The sequence below is a fragment of the Brassica oleracea genome, chromosome C4 (genome assembly GCF_000695525.1).
Source record: "Brassica oleracea var. oleracea cultivar TO1000 chromosome C4, BOL, whole genome shotgun sequence".
NCBI classification, from domain to species: Eukaryota; Viridiplantae; Streptophyta; class Magnoliopsida; order Brassicales; family Brassicaceae; genus Brassica; species Brassica oleracea.
The window spans coordinates 8,819,491-8,832,665 of NC_027751.1; the positions used below are offsets into that span (position 1 = coordinate 8,819,491).

The 13,175-nt window shown below is 37.0% G+C and overlaps 3 protein-coding genes across 4 annotated transcripts; 1 reads left to right on the forward strand and 2 right to left on the reverse strand.

Moving 5' to 3' along the window:
• The first annotated feature begins 3,540 nt into the window (after nt 1–3,540).
• LOC106342142 (protein PLASTID TRANSCRIPTIONALLY ACTIVE 12) lies at nt 3,541–6,211 on the forward strand. The gene is made up of 9 exons (XM_013780993.1): nt 3,541–3,723; nt 3,919–4,024; nt 4,102–4,767; nt 4,844–5,216; nt 5,293–5,414; nt 5,494–5,562; nt 5,645–5,698; nt 5,797–5,892; nt 5,985–6,211. Exons 2-9 carry the CDS (start codon nt 3,941–3,943, stop codon nt 6,087–6,089), a joined length of 1,569 nt encoding a protein of 522 aa, XP_013636447.1. The 5' UTR covers nt 3,541–3,723; nt 3,919–3,940; the 3' UTR covers nt 6,090–6,211.
• Nucleotides 6,212–6,283: 72 nt separating this feature from the next.
• Nucleotides 6,284–9,457, reverse strand: LOC106342144 (solanesyl diphosphate synthase 3, chloroplastic/mitochondrial). 2 transcript variants are annotated; one of them, XM_013780994.1, is made up of 11 exons: nt 9,138–9,457; nt 8,693–8,788; nt 8,343–8,423; nt 8,163–8,234; nt 7,942–8,073; nt 7,766–7,852; nt 7,587–7,658; nt 7,310–7,395; nt 7,072–7,204; nt 6,796–6,984; nt 6,284–6,708 (listed from the first exon to the last, which is right to left on the reverse strand). In XM_013780994.1, the coding sequence occupies exons 1-11, from the start codon at nt 9,429–9,431 to the stop codon at nt 6,529–6,531; spliced, it is 1,422 nt and encodes a 473-aa protein (XP_013636448.1). In that variant the 5' UTR covers nt 9,432–9,457; the 3' UTR covers nt 6,284–6,528. The 2 variants fall into 2 exon arrangements, with proteins under 2 accessions (XP_013636448.1, XP_013636449.1); XM_013780995.1 differs by having other exon boundaries at nt 6,384–6,708; nt 8,693–8,791; nt 9,138–9,454.
• An 863-nt stretch (nt 9,458–10,320) lies between these two features.
• Nucleotides 10,321–11,500, reverse strand: LOC106336999. The gene is made up of 2 exons (XM_013776010.1): nt 10,882–11,500; nt 10,321–10,732 (listed from the first exon to the last, which is right to left on the reverse strand). The coding sequence occupies exons 1-2, from the start codon at nt 11,463–11,465 to the stop codon at nt 10,411–10,413; spliced, it is 906 nt and encodes a 301-aa protein (XP_013631464.1). The 5' UTR covers nt 11,466–11,500; the 3' UTR covers nt 10,321–10,410.
• Nucleotides 11,501–13,175: the final 1,675 nt, after the last annotated feature.

Genomic DNA, 13,175 nt, shown 5'->3' on the forward strand with positions numbered 1-13,175 from the left:
AAAGGTGACCGAACCAAACATATTCTACCCAAGTTCTTCTTTACCCATGAGTTGCAGAAAGCTGGAGAGGTCAACGTCCTTCAGATCCGGTCTAGTGAAAACTCAGCCGACCTCTTCACCAAATCATTGCCCTCTTGCACATTCAGGAAGTTCACGCAACAAGATTGGCACGCGTAGACTCAAGGACCTTCAGTGATGTCCAAATCAGGGGGAGTAATGTGTGTTGTACTCTTTTTCCTTTCTCTGGTTTCCCTTTTTACCACATTGGGTTTTGGGTTTTCCGGGAGAGGTTTTAATGAGGCAACATTAGCATGTTACAAACCCTATATGGTTATGGCATCCAAAGGGGAGTGTTATGAATCATGAAGTGGATGGTCCATAACCTAGACCATACAAGTTCAAGACTAGAGTCCATTGAGGGTTTACATCTAGCCACATGGAAGACCCATTCAACCTTAGTCTATATGAAGTTTGACCATGTCATTATGTAAAGTATCATTGTAATCAATTCTCCTTTTGACTCCACCTTGTATGAACCCCTATATATAGTGGTGTAAATAATAAGAAATATATAACACATTCTCACAAATCTTCTCTCAAATCTTAACATAAACAAAGTGAAATATATTTTTTGTAAAAACTAATAAAATAACAGTAGCTCATGTTTACACACATGTTTTACTGAATAAGGGCGCAAATGTTAGCAGAATACATATGGTAATGGTACATATCTCTTTCAAAGAAGGAAATGAATCTTAACTACTGAAATGCGTTTAATTGTTTGTGCGCGTGCATGCATATCAGTTAAATGCTTTTGATACTCCACATCTGCTCTATACTCATCGAGGTATTCATTCTCCTCGCAGTTATCCAATATACACAAACACATGTAACACACACACACGTTACACATCTATACATATAGTCCATTTGTTTAGCAAAAGAAGACTAGGCGCCTCGTGGCGTTGAAAAAACGTAGCCACTTGTGAGATTCTGTGCCGATTACTTGCGAAATGAACTATGTCGCAGAAAAGGTTGACGAAGTTTTCAATTAGCCACTCATTTATTAACGGTCACAAAAGCATCACACATACAGTTTTTTTAGTGCTTTGAGCGAGCAACTTATTTGTTAATTATTATTATTATTTTTTTTTTGTAAAAGGGCATAACTTCTCTGTTAAATTTTCTAAAATAAATACTAAATTAAACTCGAGAAATATATTACTACTAGCTTAAAGATCAATATTATTGTATTTGTGTATAAATATTTAACTACTCTTACGGTTTCTAGAGTTTTATATTTTGTTTCCTCCCCGTGGGACATACAATAAACTTGGAGCATCCGCATTAAAGGTTTATGGGGGAAGTTCACACAGAAATCAAGAAAAAATAAAAATAAAATAACTCAATCACATGAACCTCTCTCTCCTAAAGCTCTCTCGGCTGAACCTCTCTCTCATAAAGTTCAACACTGTAGCACGGGCCACACGTGTCGTGGCGACCCGCGATTGGTCTAGTTTTTTTTAAAAAAAAAACCAAAAGAAAAAATTTTAATAATAAAAAATTAAAAAGATGAACCCCAAAAGGGGTTCACTGATGCTCTTGCTCTTATGTGTGTATTTCGCGTCTCCAGCTTAACATAAAGCTATATATGCAAGCATACTAGGTTTTAATATATTGTTAGAATACTCTCTCCATTTTTTTCCCCAAAATGTATAATGTTTTAAAGAATTGTACGTTTAGAATTTAATCCGTAATATTTATTTTATATTTTAATATATATATATATGTTAATTGCTTTTATTCAAAGCAAGTATTTTAAACATAGGAGTCTCGTTGCACGAATCTTATATATTAAAACAGAAGTCACAACCTTGATTCATGTGTGATTTTTTAAAAATTGATCTAATGGACCTATTACTAGAAAGTCATGTTATATTTAATCTCTAATCTTATCATTTAAATGTTGGATCTACCAGAAATTTTTATTGGGCTATCAATAATTGGATTTAAACAATACTTGATCCATTGGATTTATAGATAGTATAAATTAAATAGATATAATTTAATGTTGTAATACTATATCTCCATATGTTAAATATTTAAATATTTGTCGATGTTAACTTTCAAAATTATAAAGATTTTTTTTAAATAACAAAAATGAAATTATTTTAACAATGATTAATCTTTACTACTTTAAACCAATAAAACAAATTTTAAACTACATATTGTATTGTAAAAATTAAACAAAAACTAAATGTTTAATTATTTACTCGATAATATAAATCTATGAAGCGAAAAGTTTAGTTTTTAAAAACTTTTTAAATTTGTGAAATGTTACAATATCTTTGAATATGACAATAAAAAAATATTTTACTAATCTTTATATATATAGTTATGATTTTAATAATGAAATAATAATCCAAAAATATATATATAGAAATATAGAAGAAGATACAAATGCATGTGAAAGTTTGAAACAATCGATTCAATGAAAAATATACCATAAACTTATTATGTTTTAAAAATTGATAGACACATATATATTATGATATATATATCAATTTAGAATTGAAAACGAAATATTTATATAAAAATAAATAAAAATAAAAATATGCGCAACCATCTAGGAGTTTTTAAACGTGACGATAGGCCCGTTCGGGCCACCGAAACTTGTGCCTAGTCAGACCTTTGTGGTCATAGTCTTACGTGGTCTACCTCTGCAACAATTCAGAAGCAAAGGCAAAATTTATTTTTCTTATATATATGATCTACAGAGTAATAAATAACTATCGTCGTTTTGCGACTTTGAAACAATTAAAATTAAGGACTATTATAATGTATATTAGGTTAGAATAGGCCTGTGATAGATACCGTAATGTCAATGATGTGTCTGGTCAGAGTCATTTAATATTGGTACTGACCACATTGGTACATTAGCCTATTGCCACTCACATTTGTTCCAAAATCTAAATCCAAATCTTTATGTTCAACCATAGCACAATAATTTGATTATGTTCGTACTAACATTTCTTTATAGTGGTCGATTAATTGTAGGGGAACCCACACAATATTTTGATTCTTTTCTTTTACTGGTCCATTGTAGAGCCCATTCTATTATTACACTACGAGGAAAGACAAAACTATATATATCAAAAGTCAAAACTAACATTTGTCTGCATACAAAAATCCATAATTATTTTTACATTTATATGTTTAAATCATGGTTTCGGTTTTAGATTTTTGGTAAAAGTAAAAAAGTAAAAATGATCAATTCGAAGTTTTTGTATTTTGCAAAATAGTGTATTTCGAATAGTTGATTGATATATATAATCAACTGTTTAAAACTCATGTTGTGTATGATCTTGTGAGCGAGTGTTGCACAATCAACAAGATTCCTAGACTGAATAATCCCAAACAGGCTTTGAGCTCCCAATCTCGCAAGATCCATTACAATTTACAAGTGGGCCTTAGTTAGGCAATTAAAGCCCATCTATCTCCTGCTCACTGATCCAGGTTCTTACACCGGCGCGTGGTGGGAGTCGAAAAAAACGGAGGAGATAAATGGATAAACCCAAAAACTGAAAAATCTTCAGAAAACAAAAAACCCTTCAAAATCAACCTCAAGAAAAGATGAGTTGAGACTTGAGAGAGCTCGATTCTTCTTCTTCTTCCAGATAATTGAAAAACCCTTCATACAGTATCTCTCGGTAAAGCAAAAAGGTTCGTCCTTTTCTTCTCCTTCCTCTCAAACTCTGAGTATAAAGCGTTGTAGAAATGCGTAAAGATCGGATTTTTATCGTTGGGTTTAGGCTTTTCTTATCTGGGTTTATAGTGCTTGTAGCTCATGTTTTGATTCTGAGCATAATTGAATCCAATGATGTGTGAATATTTTTTTTATTATGTAAAATTACACAGTTAAGAAAAGGTAGAGCGTGTAATGGCGTCAATATCAACCACCTCCTGGCTCTATCGAGATAAACTATACACAGAGAGTGGAAAGCTCGGTACTTGTATACTACAGGTTAGTTCTTGTTACACATTACATTCACATGTTGGCTTCTGCAAGTTGGTTACAAAGTTGTTTAATACATGTCGAAGCGGGTGAAATGCGGATTTCCAATAAAGAGATTGCATGCTAGGGTTACTTCTAAGGATGTGTTACTGCGACATTGTGTGAAATGCAAGAAGGAGAATGATGCAAGTGAAGGGTCTTCTAAAAAGGATGGACAAGGATATGAGTATGTATCTGTTGAGAGGGCACCTTACCACAGTTACATGGATTCAACATCTGGAAAAATGGAGCCAGCGTCCGGGGCTCGTGCCAGCATTCCAGGCGAGGACTATTGGCCTGAAGGGACTTCGAGCCAGGTTAGAGCCGCTAGGGCTCCTCAGCCAGCTGGCGAGTCTTCGAGTTTTCCTTCGTATGGGAAGAATCCTGGGAGTAGGAGAAAGAGAAATAGGAAAGCTGTTGAGGGGAATGTGAGTGTTGAAACTTATGATGAAGTGTCTGACTCTGAGGATAGCTCTGAGGAAGAGGAGAACGATTTGTCAAACGGGTTTGTTGTGTATGACAATGAGGTTGAAGAGGAAGAGAGTGGTTTTGAGTTGGACAAGAAGCTTGGCCGGCCGCATCCTTTTATTGATCCAACTAAGAAGAAACAGATTGAGACGACGCTCACTAGCGATGAGAGTTGGTGGAACTGGAGGAAGCCTGAGAAAGAACAGTGGTCAAGGTGGCAAAGAAGACGTCCTGATGTTGAAACGGTGAGCTCATTATTACAGTGATTTCAATTTTAAAGTCCCTAATGTTTTGATCCGTTGTGGTGTTGTGCTGTTACAGGTTTTTCTCAAGGCCATGGCGGAGACAGGACAAGTGAAGCTCTACGGGAAAGAACCAACACTCACTGAAACTTCTCTTTACAGAGCGAGAAGGCATCTTTTCAAGGAAGAGAGGCTGCAAGCCGAGCGAGAGAGGCTAGCGAAAGAAGGTCCAATGGCGTTTTATTCCGAATGGGTGAAAGCGTGGAAGAGAGACACGTCGAGAGAAGCTGTGCAGAAGCATTTTGAAGAGACTGGTGAAGATGAAAACACGCAGCTGATTGAGATGTTCTCTCGTCAGACGGATAGAGAGTATAGGATAATGATGGGGACTGATATTAGGATCAAGAGAGATCCTTTGGCTATGCGGATGAGAGAGGATCAGATTAAGCAAAGTGTGAAACTTTTAACGGTTAAACTAACTCTCCCATGATGATATTAAGATTATTAACTTTCTTGGTTTGTTTACAGTATGGGGTGGCGATCCGGTTTATCCGACGATCAACTACATTCAAGCTCCAGATGCGGTTATGGATTTCAGGGGACCTGATTTTCATGAGCCAACACCAAACATGCTCTCTCACCTGAAGGAGGTTGGTCTGCTTTGCTAAAACTAACTTGATTGTTCTTTTGTCTTGGTCTTATTGTTTTCTGTTGTTTCGATTTGATCAGAATGGCAAAGTCATCTCGAGAGAGGTGCACGAAACACTACTGGCGAAAGATAAAACCGAGCAGGTGGAGGTAAAATGACCAATCTCGTTGACACTCCTCACTGAGAGGTTTCAGGGGTTTGTTTTATAAATTGTTATGAGTGTGAATGCAGGTGCCTGACATTGATGATGCAATGGCACAAGCTGTTGATATTGGTGAAAACGACGTGAGTATCGCCGAGTACATCAGATCCTTTCCTTCTGCTTCATTGTTTCGTGATGTTATCATGATATGTATGACGTATTGTGGACGTTTTGATGACAGGACGAGGAAGAGGATACAGAAGAAGCAGAAAAAGACGAGAAAGTTCCAAGGAATTGGAGTGTCTTGAAGAGTACTCCTGAGCTTCGCAACTCCAAGGTAAAAGCTACACGTTCAGCTTTAGCCGTCTATATACATGCGTTTATGCGTGCGTGTGTTGATGATAGTTGTGTGTTTGGATTCTGAAACAGCCTAAACCGAAGAAGGAAAGTCGTATGGCTCTTGACGAAGCCGTGGATGATTCTGAGAACTTGACCGATTTTCTCATGGACTTTGATGAGGAGACTGATCCTTAACCGAATCTTGTGTTTCTTTTACAGTCAGGACTTCAGTGTAAAGACTTTTTACTACTAAACTTTTTTTGATGGAATCACTGTATTGAGTTTACTGCTGCTACTAGTGGGGACGGTTTGTTTCAGCTTGGTTATAAACGGTTTTGTTAGAAAACCAGACCAGAACCAAATTAATGATGCAGAGAAGAATAGTGACATTGATCCACAAGAAGCTCAGCTATTTTATTCAAATTGAATGACGAGAGATGCTGAGAATGATTTCACAAGTAGTGTCACCGTCTTTTTTTTTTCATCTATGTTTAAAATGAAATCCACTTTTTGTCCAACAAATCATTTCGTGAAAGGAGTTGAACAAAAACAAAATCCTACAATTGAAATGAAATGAAATTTGAAGTAATGGCGATGTTCGGTGTATATATAGAGACTTCTTCTTTTTATCTCTTCACTTGTTTCTGGAGATGACTCTATGGGTTAAGTCAATAAGTGCCCGCCTTGATCTCTTCACATCTTCATCGTCTGTTTCAGGTAAAGACCCTATTGCTGCTGCTGCCCGATTCGCATGCTCGATAGCTAACTCTCTTGTCCTTTGTATTCCCTTGCTCTTCCCAAGATACTCTAACGCCTGGATTTGTTTTTATGGGATATATATCATAAGAAACTTCGAAAATGTATTTCAATATACTAGGATATCTGAATCTTTAACACTTACAATGTCAACATTTGTTGGATCTTTTTCAAGCTGATCAACAACTGTGCGTAGTTGAGGAAACTCCTCCATGGCAAAGAGTATTGGAGCTGTTATGATCCCATGGCGGATATCTGATAACGATCCCTTTCCCAGAGAAGCTGATGTGCCCGTGAAGTCAAGAACGTCGTCTATCAATTGGAATGCCAAGCCCTTCAAAATAGAAACTAATCAAACGTTGTGGAGAAAAGACTAGTTGTAATGGAGACAACATTTTTCAGAAGTTGATAGATAACGAACCAGATTCCTCCCGTATTCAAAAGCTAACATGGCAACTTCTGCTGACTGTCCAGCGAGCAACGCAATTGCTTTGCAGCTATTTGAGATTAGTGAGGCCGTCTTATAATATGTCTTCTGCATGTAGTAGTCCATACTGTAGCCATGTAAAAGTTAATCATATTCGCATAAACAATGATAATTATATGATAAACCTTTACTAGAAGACATGAGTAGATTTATTTAATGGATGTGTGTCAACCTATGACGCTGATCGGTTGTGCTAGTCATTTGCATGGTTTCACCAGTAACAAGATGTTCTACAACGGTTGCAAGTAACGATACAACCTACAAAATACAGAAACAATGAAGAGGGATAGCTTGCAAGACTGAACAATACTTAGGATTGATGTCACTGATTCTAAGTTCTATATTAAGGCAAGTTTTAATCGTCTATGAATAAAACGTATCTTGAAAGAACAGTAGCGAGGTATTGAACAAGTTTATAAATGGAAGGGTAAACTTCTTCTTTTTCTTACCTCTGTGTTTTTTAGAGCAGCAAGAGCCACACAAGCCCGAGAGAGTAAGAAATCTCCTGCTAATACCGATATCTACAACGTGGAATCAACGGTGATATTAATATCTAACTGAAGCATAATCGCCAGAGATACAAAATTAATCATGTCTAAGACGGTAGAAGATTCCGTCAAGTGATTACCTTGTTACCCATTACAAAGTTTAAGGAACCAACACCACGCCTTGTATCCGCATCATCCAAGACATCATCGTGCAGGAGGCTTGCAACCTACAAATGAGCACCAAAGCATTAAATAATTGAAGAATACTGAATCTTGCTTTTAATGGACGTGATGAGTTAATAGTATAGTTACTGACATGTATCATTTCGGTGATTTCAGCAATACCCCGTTGCCTTAGGCGTAATTCTGATGGGACAATATCTGCTGATTCAGCAGCCAATGCTTCTGGTACGCGTACATTCAGAGCCGTCGCCATCAACAGCAAAATCTATAAACATAAAACGAGACCAGCTATGAAACCGAGAGGGAGAAAATATAAGATATGGAAACAAAAAAAAAAGAGAGTATGGTCATTACAGTTGGACGAAACTGTTTTCCTTCCACACCTCTTTTGAAGAAGTATTCAGCCGCAGAGGCAAGCTTCGGCACCTGAATAGAAGAAGCCAGTTACAGTAGAAAAATTATCTAGAATTTTCTTCAGAACAGAAAATTAGCTTCATTCACACTTCTTTATGAGCAAATAAAAGGCCACTTTACCTCGGCAACTACCATGGCTCTCAACTTATTACTAAGAAGTGACAGCTCATCAGCAACAAGCGAAAAGGGGTCAAGCTCCTCCTAGGAAAGGACAATCAGAAAAGAAGAGGAGCAGTTGGAAATATTTACGCAATAACTCAAGGTTAAAAAAACGATGGCCAGTTCAATAAGCTGAGCAACAGAGAATAAAACCAAGTTCAGAAAACAACACATGGTTTTTCGTTGGATTTTCTTACACCAGTAAGCAATGTCCAGTAGATGTGAAAGTTGAACAACAGAGGATCTAAAAGTATAAGCTCATCAATGATGATTCAATGGAAATGGTGTAAATAAGGGATCAAAGATTAAACCTCAACAACGGAGCTGCTCTGGTGATAGAGCTGATGTCTAAAGCTCCCAAAACCCGGAGAAGTCAACGCATAAGAAGTACCTCTGCAAACGTAACCCTACTAAAACATGACAAAGAGAATTAACACATTGGTTAGGTCAACAAATTCTATATAGCACATGAAATTTAAGATAAACTTAACTCGTTTTCAATCATTTTTCTTATCCTAACAGCCCTTATGTATCTAAATAGAACGCATGTAAGAAAATTTCTCTGTGCTGAGGTTATTAGAAAGTAGAAAGAGAAGACTAGCTTTTGGATTGATTACTACTATATATATATATATATACTCCAACACCAAAACTATAATGAGTTTCCCACAATAAAAACACAAACTTTATCCAATCTATTTTGGTAATGAATGATTATAAATAATAAATCGGGGAACCGCAGAAGGGCGAAACAACCTCCTTATATGTAGAGTCGGAACAAGAGGAGTGACTCCGATCGGGTATGATTGCGAGGCGACGAGAGGCGATGAGAGATCGAGAGCAGCCATAGAAGCTGCGGAACTTGCGAGAAATACCCCTCGTGATTAACATCTTTTCTTCTTCTTCTCTCTTATTTACGGATCCGACGAGAAGCCGAAGACTTTTTTTGTTCGATTGTATAATAGAGAAATCAAAATGTCCTCCGATGAAAGCAGCCGAACGACTTCGTTTTGGCTTATTATCAAAAATGTGACGACGAACCTCAGCCATGGAAATGCATTAATTAAGTTCCCTTCCCACACTGACCGCTTCTCAGGGCTTAGGGTTTAATCATATTTTTTTTAAAAAATCATTTCACACTAAATAATTAGAATAAAAGTCTTTACCAAACCCCTAACATGAGGCCCACTCAAGCCCAATATCTGTTTTTCTTCTTGACCAAGACTTTAAGCTAATTTTTTGTCACCACAATTTCTTTCAACTGGGTCATTTGTAGTTTGGTACCATATAGCAAGAGGTGGACACTTCGGTTATTTTTTCAGTTCGATTCGGTTTGGTTAGTTCGGTTCTAGTATTTTTCCAACTGAAGTAAACCATAGTTAGTTTGGTTCGGTTTGTATTCAGTTCAGTTTATTTTTGGATCAGTTTACTTTTCAGTTGTATAAATAAATCGTAACAAGTTTTAGAACTTGATATTATAAATCCCACTTGAAGTTATTTAGAATTGACACCACAAAAAAAGATCTAGATGCTATAAAAAATATTCAGGAGACAGAAATAGACGCCTGGAGAATGAACTTTTGTTTTCAATAAAATTTGCTTTAGGTTTACATTTATAAGAATATATGCATAGAGACTTTTCTATTTTTTAAAATCAAATATTTTGATTATTACAGGTTAGAAGAATATATGTTAATGAATGGAAAATACGTGGTCTAGTATTAGAATTTTAGCATATTGGTATTACTAATATTTTTAATTTAAATAATTACAAAACACATTGGTTTTAAACCGAACCAAACCAAACCGAACCGAACCATTTGGGCTGGGAAAATTTTCAACCGAATGGTTTGAAATAGACTTTGGTTCGGTTTGAATCGGTTTCGGTTCTGTTAGTTCAGTTTGACTCGGTTCGGTTTTTTTGTCCAACCCCTAGGCATATACAATCAATTTCACATACACATGGAACAATGTTAAAATTACTATTAATAAACACTGTAACATTTTTCCACCATTTACAACAATAACATTACACATTTACCACTGGAGATGGCTCTATCTGCAGGAGCAATTGCTCAAACTCTTCATCAGTGCTCTTAAGCATCAATGCCAACGGCAACTCTAAACCTCTCTCCATAGATTTCAGGTGCCTCGGCTTTATCCTTTTCTCTAGACTAAACGCAAAATACTGCGGAAACTCCTTTAGATTCTCCAGTTTACCTTTGATCTCGCACATGAAGTAATCCAGCTTTGGTTTAAAGTTGTTCTCTATGCTAAATGTGAATAGAGCCGGACATCTAAGGATCATTCCAATCGCCTCTGATCTCGAGAACCCTATACTCTCCAAGAATCTGACAAAAATTACAATGTAAATTCTAATTTAATAACCAGTAACATTATATATATATTTTTTTTTGAAAGAATAACCTTTTTAACCACTTGTGCTAGTGAAGATACAATAACCAGTAACATTAAAGAAAATAATGAATGAAATATTTACCTAAGCTTTGGGATGAGAGTGTGTTCAACACTAGACACCAACAAGACAGGATCTTGGTAAGCAAGAGCATCAAGATCCTTGAAACCAAGTCTCTGCAAGTAGAACAGAGCAGGCTTGAGCTGGTCCTCCACGGTGCTGATCAGTAGCCTCGGACATTTCTTGACCACTCTTCTGAACGCATTATCGGGGACATGGAGATCACTCGACAGGAACGTGAAAACAGGGTTGAGTTCTGTTCTGATGTCTGAAGTGAGGATCTTGGGACACATCCCCAAGATCCTTGGCAGGTCGTTCGGGTAGATTCCTTTTGATTGGAGGAAGTTGAGGACGGCTTCGACGGAGTCAAGGGAGGCTGAGCGGAGGAAAGGGTTGAGAGAGAGGGCTTTGCCGGAGTCGATTCCCATGAGCTCGAGGCATAGGATCTTCTCTTTCATCTGGAGGGTTACGGCTTGGTCGGCGACGGAGAAGAGAGGGTGGGTGTGGAGAGTGGTTTTGATGGTGGTGGGTTTCGTGGATTGAGATAGCTGTGGAGATGAAGGTTTCTTTGGGGAGATGTAGAGAGACGAGCTCAGTGCTGCAGACATGGTGGAAGTGAGTAGAGAGGGAGAGAGAGATGATATGGCCTTAAGAAGAAAGAAGAAAAGGTGATGTGTGTTACTGCCACGTGGCATTATATTGTGTTGTGATTGGGTGAGTTTAGATTGCAAAAGTGTTTTATTTTCGAATCTGGATAATACAAAAAGACATCCAAACACGTGGCAGTCCTCTTGTACAATGATTGGTTTGTTTGAGATTACATTATTGTCTTCTTCAGTGTTTTCAATCTTTTATCTTTTCTCTGGACAGTTGATCTTCAACTATACCTTGTCACATTTCGAGGCTGGCTCTTTTACAAGCCTTGATGAAGCCACTTATAACGAGCAAGTTTAAGATCACTGGACAGTTTTGGATGCCCTGATCAATGTCGTTGCGGACTAAACTTGTGATGATCTTACACAATTCATTGCTTTGGATTCACATAAATCACTGCAAGGACAGAAATTGGCATAATCATGTCAGGGTAACCAAAGAGGACAAGAGGGAACTTCAGGTTCAGTTGATAATGTAAATACAATGATGGATTAAAACAGAGTACTATCCCAATAAACAAGATGATAACAAAAAAAGATTGGCATCTACGTTTGATGCATTTCTCAGCTGATGAAAATTGTATAGAAAAATCTTGAATTAATATTTTCTTTTGAAAGAAAGAATGTCACTAGAAACAGTATTGGCAAAGAAGAAAACATTTACAAATTTTATAAACATTTTTTTCTATCGACCTATTTTATAAAACGTTTAAATTCCAAATTTGGCTTTGACTAAACACTTTTAGTCCTTTACATAAATCAAACTAGTCGGCAACACTTTTCTTTTTAAAAACCATAAACGATTACCTCTTCCTCCATGATGATCTCATTAATTACCAACTCTAGTGACTAATGCATGAAAAGTCAAAACAAAAACGATAAATAAGAGCATAGTTATCCCACGTCCCTAAGCGAAGTTTTTAAGAAAATCAGTGATTTAATTAAATCAAAGTTGTTATGAATCGGACTGTGGACATAACCATTATGATTTGTAATCTTTCCATTTATCTATGACGGTGTAATCTCCTATATAAAAAACTTCTATGTTATGAATAAAGATAGACTTTTCCATTACTTTTATAACATGTTATCAACACGAAACACTAAATCCCTAAGCTAATACCCAAATCGAAAAATCCTAAAACCCTAACCCTAGCCGGCGATCCGACGAACCCTAAACCCCGATCGTGTCTCTTGTTCCCGCATCTGTTCCAGCTCGCGTCCCCGATCAGCTTCAGCCCAAGGCGTTCCTGATCCTAACTCAGACGTTCGCGACCCGAGAGCAGCTCCAGCACGCGACCTCTTCCTCGTTCGCGACAACATCAGACAGCTCGCGTCCCGTTCGTGTCCAGCTCGCGGCTCAACTCCTTTGGTGGTCCGATTCAACAATCATCTAAGGTTAAAAGGTAATTCAAAACCTAAGAACCCATAATCGAACATGGATTGATTGATAAAGAATGAAACCCTAAAACCCTAATCTTTATGAATCAAAACCATAGGGTAATAGATCAAAAATCCTAATTGAGTAAATCGAAGCTCTAAAAGTTCGATACCCCAAACCCTAAATCATGTTCCTACATGATCAAAATCCCAAATCGGTTTTTACAAGTTAAAATCCGATAAACCCTAACCCTATATCTATAAACCCTAAATAATATAAGTATC

Excerpts from the sequence above, each read along its gene's own strand:
- LOC106342142 (XM_013780993.1), top strand. The coding sequence starts at position 3,941 with ATGGCGTCAATATCAACCACCTCCTGGCTCTATCGAGATAAACTATAC. Across the intron at positions 5,699-5,796 it reads TTGATATTGGTGAAAACGAC|GACGAGGAAGAGGATACAGA; the intron begins GTGAGTATCGCC and ends TTTTGATGACAG. Across the intron at positions 5,893-5,984 it reads CTGAGCTTCGCAACTCCAAG|CCTAAACCGAAGAAGGAAAG; the intron begins GTAAAAGCTACA and ends ATTCTGAAACAG.
- LOC106342144 (XM_013780994.1), bottom strand. The coding sequence starts at position 9,431 with ATGGCTGAGGTTCGTCGTCACATTTTTGATAATAAGCCAAAACGAAGT. Across the intron at positions 7,853-7,941 it reads AAATCACCGAAATGATACAT|GTTGCAAGCCTCCTGCACGA; the intron begins GTCAGTAACTAT and ends GCTCATTTGTAG. Across the intron at positions 6,985-7,071 it reads TTGAATACGGGAGGAATCTG|GGCTTGGCATTCCAATTGAT; the intron begins GTTCGTTATCTA and ends TCTATTTTGAAG.
- LOC106336999 (XM_013776010.1), bottom strand. The coding sequence starts at position 11,465 with ATGTCTGCAGCACTGAGCTCGTCTCTCTACATCTCCCCAAAGAAACCT. Across the intron at positions 10,733-10,881 it reads ACTCTCATCCCAAAGCTTAG|ATTCTTGGAGAGTATAGGGT; the intron begins GTAAATATTTCA and ends AATTTTTGTCAG.